The sequence below is a fragment of the Solanum stenotomum genome, chromosome 6 (genome assembly GCF_019186545.1).
Source record: "Solanum stenotomum isolate F172 chromosome 6, ASM1918654v1, whole genome shotgun sequence".
Classification (NCBI taxonomy): domain Eukaryota; kingdom Viridiplantae; phylum Streptophyta; class Magnoliopsida; order Solanales; family Solanaceae; genus Solanum; species Solanum stenotomum.
Genome location: NC_064287.1, coordinates 51,466,292 through 51,472,299, shown reverse-complemented (window position 1 = coordinate 51,472,299; position 6,008 = coordinate 51,466,292). Strand labels below are relative to the sequence as shown.

The following is a 6,008-nucleotide window of genomic DNA, read 5'->3' as shown; positions in this document are numbered from 1 at the left end:
CCCCCGTTATGTCTGGACCCTGTTGCACGACGAGCCATTGCTTTAGAGTCGAGTAGTTTGGGAATGTAGACAAAATCAGGCAAATGAATTCCGTCCAAGGCTAAAAACGGTTGAGAGACCGATAGCGGGGAAACATTTGACCCATTTAATAGAGTTATTACTAGTTAAATTTCAAAGGACTTGATTGTGCAAGTATTTTTTTTTTATTTACATCGTTAGTGCATAGTACTTAAATTCTTTATTTTACGAATAGTAAATGTGACTTGTTTAAAAGGAGTGAGATTGTCTCCCCAGTTGTCCCTGGTTACAGGTATATAAAAGTCCTGTTATGGACTTTATAGGTTTACAACTAGAGGCGGTTTAGAATTTGAACTTTATGGATTTTTTATCACACTCCATTTGATTAACTGGATTCGATATCGACTATTTGTATTTGTTTGGTGAATTTTTTAACACATATATAAGGTCTGACTCAAAGCTACTGACTTGTGATCATGAACCTGTAACATATACACTAGCTCCTATCTATATCACTCAGAACTCTACAAAAATACTACCACATACGTGTCAGATCCTTCAATAATACACTACTTTTAGAGAATCTCGTGACAGTTTTGAAGACTCCAAGAAACATTACATCCTGTAAGACCATGTTGCTTTTGCTACATTACTCCTCTGTTTTTGTATGATTAAGTTCATCTCAATGTCGCAATTCACTAATAAAAACTTACTAGATTGTGTATTGTTTTGGATTTAATTCAATCGAATAGCACTCTCGTATCGCGAGGAGAACTACGAATGGTGAAACAATTTCTAGGTCTCATACGTCTAATACAAGACATCATTGCCCTCGTTCTCATCATCGTCCTCATGTAAGTAAAAAAACTTATCCGCACCTGATGTTTACATCAATCTTGTCCTTATTTACTATCTTGAACATTTTTCGTTATCATTGTAGATTATGATACTCAGACACAACTTGCATTATACTAGAGATATAGAAGGGGATGATTATTATGGATCTTGGAGACTAGATGTAGATGATATGTCATACGAGGTTCGTCTTTTAAATATACTGATAGTGTAAAAATTCTTTACGTTAACAATATATATAAGTTAATTTCTCTTTACAATTTACTTTTTTTTTTTTTGCAGCAATTGGTTGAACTAAGTGATAAAATTGGGTATGTGGGAACAGGTTTAGAAGAAGAGAAGATAGTTGAATATATAAGAAAATTTAAGCTCTCAACAATTGACTCATATTCAATGGTAATATCTACTGATAAAAGTTGGAGATGTACCATTTGCCAAGTGAGTTCACTACTTCACTTCTTTTTATTTATTTTTTATGTTTTATTGGAGAGAAAAGAGTTGACGTCGTGTGACTAGGAGGTCAAGGCGTGTTCAAGCTGAGTGCAAAGTAAGGTTGCATACATTAGACCTCATGACATATATAGTCTGGCCTTTCCTGGAATCTCGTGCATAGCAGGAGCTTAATATATTAGGTTACCCTTTTTTTTACCTAATGATTAGTATTGTCGTCCCGTGACCGGGAGGTCATTAGTTCAAGTTGTGAAAATAACACTTTGCATAAATGCAAGGCAAGGCAGCATAGAATACACCTGATATAGTTCAATCCTTCTCTAAACTCCGCACATAACAATAGCTTAATGCACATGACTGCCTTTTTTTTAATTTTAAAGCAATAATAAGAGTTGTCATTGTGCGATCATGGGACACATGTTCAAATAGTGGAAACAACCTTTTGAACAAATGCAAGGTAAGGTGGTGTATAATTGACCTAGTGTAGTCCCTCCCTTTCCTAGATTCTACATATAATGGGAGCATAGTGCACTAAGCTACCTTTTTTAAAATAAAAAATAAAAAACACAAATAAGAGTTGTTGGCATGTGACTAGGAGGTCATAGATACAACCTCTTCCAAAAAATACAAGATAAGATTACGTACAATAGATCCAATGTAGTCCAACCTTCCCCGATCTCATACAAAGCGGGAACTTAGTACACCGAACCGCCCCTTTTTTTTTCCTCAAAAAGTTTATCACACAATAACAAAATATTACTGATATTAACATTCTCATTTACAATATCATATTTGCAGGAAGGATACAAAGTAGATGATGAAATAGGAAAACTAGAATGTGGACACTACCATCACATTGAGTGCATAAAGAAATGGCTTATGCATAAAAATGCATGTCCTATTTGCAAAATTGAAGCAATCCATGAAAATTAATTCTTGACAAAAATTTCTTTCACTTTTCTCTATTTTATATCATATAGTCAAGAACATTAAATTTCAGAGGCATAAATTGATTTTTGGTTTTGATTTTTCCTATTTTTGGTTTGTTAGGAGTGAGATTGAATGATGTTTCTCTACTTCAATTATATATGTTTGGTTTTGGAAATTCTTGTATTAATAACTTAGTTATTGAAATTCCTCTTATTTACTTAGGAGTTGCTATGTCTTAGGAATAGCATTTCAAAATATTACAAAGATATTAGGGATAAAATAGTAAAAGACTTTATTTATTATTATTTACCAAACACGTAGATAAGCTAGAAAAAGCTTAGCCAAACACCTACCTCATACTACTTCATCATCTCGTCACTTAATGTATCGTTTGTTTTCACCTGATATACGATACTCATTTATTAGTCTTGATTAATTTATATCCGCACCACGTAAGACCATTAAAGAGGGAGGTGTTCTTTTCAAGCATTGGTTAATATTCTAAATAATAGTCCTAAAATGGTTATATATGTAAATCATCCAATCAAAAGCCAATGGTCCACAAAATGATTGGGCTTACATACACTTCTCAGTTTTGGGCCTATTGGGCTTTTAAATATAAGAAGAGGGGAAAATTTTCAAAACAACAATATTTTATCTTTTAGTGAGACTCCTTAGCAACAGTTTCATTATTTATTAAAAATGTCATTATTTTAGTTTGTTAATGGATTAGTTATGTATTTATTTTATTTTGATTAATTTGAAAGGATACAAAAATTAATAATAGAAAAGAGAAAATCATGGAACGAAAAAATTCGAAAAAGGTAAAAAAAGGTTTTAAATACAAATCAGTTACCTTTTGAAAAAATTATAAATCTCCTTCTTTCTATCGAGGCTTTTTTTTCTTTCTTCTTAAGAACATCAATTTTTTTTTTAAAATAATTTAGTTTGTCTTCCGAATCATTCATCTTATAACTTTCAAAGATTCTNAGTCTTGATTAATTTATATCCGCACCACGTAAGACCATTAAAGAGGGAGGTGTTCTTTTCAAGCATTGGTTAATATTCTAAATAATAGTCCTAAAATGGTTATATATGTAAATCATCCAATCAAAAGCCAATGGTCCACAAAATGATTGGCCTTACATACACTTCTCAGTTTTGGGCCTATTGGGCTTTTAAATATAAGAAGAATGGTAAGCTCTACTGAATGCAAAGAGTAATGGTCCATCAACAACATAACCGTTATAATCCCACAAGTGAGGCGAGTAATGCTCCATTTCGGAAAAACAAAAAGCGTATTAAAATTTCTAAGAATTGTTGTATCGACTAGCTGTAGTAATTCTTTTTTGGCGAGTGGCCAAATGTGGTAACTTTCTCTAAAAATTTAGCCTCGTGGATAACAAAATCGCCCTTTATTCGTCTCTGCTTAAGTATAAACCTGATTCGTACATTACGTGCGATGAGCTTTTTCCCCGAACCAAATTCTAGGGGCAATTATTTTTTAAATTCACCATCAAATTATCCTAAGATATTTATAAGTAAACCTTCTTAAAATATAAATTTTATAATTTTAAAGTTACATAATTACTTACTATATATAACATTGTTTTTTTTTATTAAAATAAAATAATGGAGTAGGGGAAGGAGAAATTGAGAAGGAAATTATAAGATGAAAAATCGAACAATTACAAACAAGATGAAAGTTCAGCAGTCAAACAACTAAAGTATTAATATAACAGGTAAAAATATCTAATAATGTAATATATTTTTCATGGTGGGGGTCAGGGAGGGTGTAGGTTTGAAGTCCAAATCACATGGATAGTATCTATGGTACTATGGCAATAAAAGCAAAACTAATTAGTACATGAAGATTTAATTGTTGATATGGATATTCACAAGATGCACAATACTACTTTATTTTTTTTTTCGTTTTTTATTTGGTGTCTGATATCTGTAAAATATTGGATTAAGATTTGAGTTGAGAAGGTTTTAAGTTAAATAAAGATAATTATGTATAGAACCCGAACTCATTTTCTAGTTAAGAATGAATAAATATTTATCATTTAATTACGATATTTCTTAATGCACAATTGCACACCAAAGATTATCAAAGATTGTAGTGATGTGATTATAAGTATGTATCAATTCTTAATTAGAGTTCCAAATATAAACTCAGAGTATAAAGTCATCTTTAATAAAGAATATTTTACCTTTTAAAGTGAAATTTTCTAATATGGATACAAATTAATCGAACTTTAAAAAAAAAAATTAAAAAAATGAAGTTGCCAAGAAAGTAATATTTATCATAATTGCTATTCATAAGAAGTTGTTGATGCAAAAGACAAAAGAAAATGGTGCTGGCTGTGCAATGGCAAGGAGTCAGCAACAAGGACACTTGTTTGGTTAAGGTTAGCACAACGTTCGATTGAGATGAATTCAGAATTTTAAAATTATTTATTCGAAATTTAAATTTTAAATCACATTTTATTTATAATTATTTAATCATGAATTAAGTTACTATTATTATATATTAAACTTAAAATTAATATAAAATATTTATAAATTTCAAATTTTAAATTTATCTTTGCCGAAAACTACTTGATACCAATCACAAAAGTTACAAAAACCTCGTACTTTCTTTATGGTAAAAAAGAAATCTTAATTGGCTCTACATATTAGAGATTAATTAAAGGTGGGGTGCAATTGAATTAATAGTACATGGTACCATATCAAATGTGTCGAGAATCTTTTAATTGATATTTTATGTTTCACTTTAAACATTAAATTTTAAAAAATTTACCTTATGTAAGATCGTTTAAGTAATATATATTGTCAGTGTAAATATTTTTTGTATCATTATAAAGTTATATTTATGTATTATAGAAGATAACATGTCTTGTTTTTAAAATTATAAGTCTCACATTTTAAGAATTCTTATTGTAGATTATTTAGCGGTCTTTTTTCATTTTTTTTATTAAAAATATTTAATTTTAAGATTTTGGTCCACTAAAATAAAAGTTGAATAACCATATATTTGAATTTAACAGGAAAAATCTAGAAATGTTAAATGTACAATTGATGTTGACTCAACATGTGTATCTTTTTTCAAGAAAAGGAAAGGTGGTGGACTAGAATTGTAGTAGTATATGTATGGCTAAATTAGAGTTTCTTTCACTTTTAATCATAGGTTTTGAGTTCGAATTTTTAAAATAGAAAAAATCATGTTGAGAGTGTCTCGCCTTCAAAACTGGACTTTGTGATGCATGAATTTGGATTTAGTCAAACTCTAATGCAAATATTGAATGAGAATACACAAACAAACTCAATGGGATGATACCAATATGGATTATAGTGGGATATTGTGATCCTAATCTTCATCCTTAATCAGAGAATTTGGGTTCGAGTCTTGGGGAAAAAAATCATGTGGAGAGTGTCGTTGTCTCTAGAAATGGGTTTTATAATGCATGAATTTTGATTCTATTGAACTCTAATGCTAACATTGGATAAAAAAAACAAATAGAAACACTATGTGTTGATAACAACATGAGTTATAGTAGGATGGTTGTGATCTTGATCATCATCCTTAACCAGAGATATCGAGTTCGAATCTCATGAAATTGAAGAAAAAACATGTTGGGAGCGCAGTCGACTCCAGAAATGTTGCAGTGTACAAATTCAAATTTAGTCGAGTTGCCAGAAATGTTGCAATGCACAAATTCAAATTTACTCAAGTTATATTATAGATACCGGAT

The 6,008-nt window shown here is 30.3% G+C and overlaps 1 protein-coding gene across 3 annotated transcripts in view; it reads left to right on the top strand.

Annotated features, from left to right (window-relative positions):
• The window catches only part of LOC125867681 (E3 ubiquitin-protein ligase MBR2-like), a 4,666-nt gene extending 2,244 nt beyond the window's left edge, over nucleotides 1-2,422 (top strand). Inside the window, exons 2-5 of one of the 3 annotated variants that reach the window (XM_049548241.1) lie at nucleotides 771-872; nucleotides 959-1,057; nucleotides 1,156-1,311; nucleotides 2,122-2,422. In XM_049548241.1, the coding sequence (XP_049404198.1) occupies nucleotides 771-872; nucleotides 959-1,057; nucleotides 1,156-1,311; nucleotides 2,122-2,256 (492 nt within the window). In that variant the 3' untranslated portion in view covers nucleotides 2,257-2,422. The remainder of the gene's footprint in view (nucleotides 1-770; nucleotides 873-958; nucleotides 1,058-1,155; nucleotides 1,312-2,121) is intronic. The other 2 variants (XM_049548242.1, XM_049548244.1) reach the window with 2 other exon arrangements.
• Nucleotides 2,423-6,008: the final 3,586 nt, after the last annotated feature.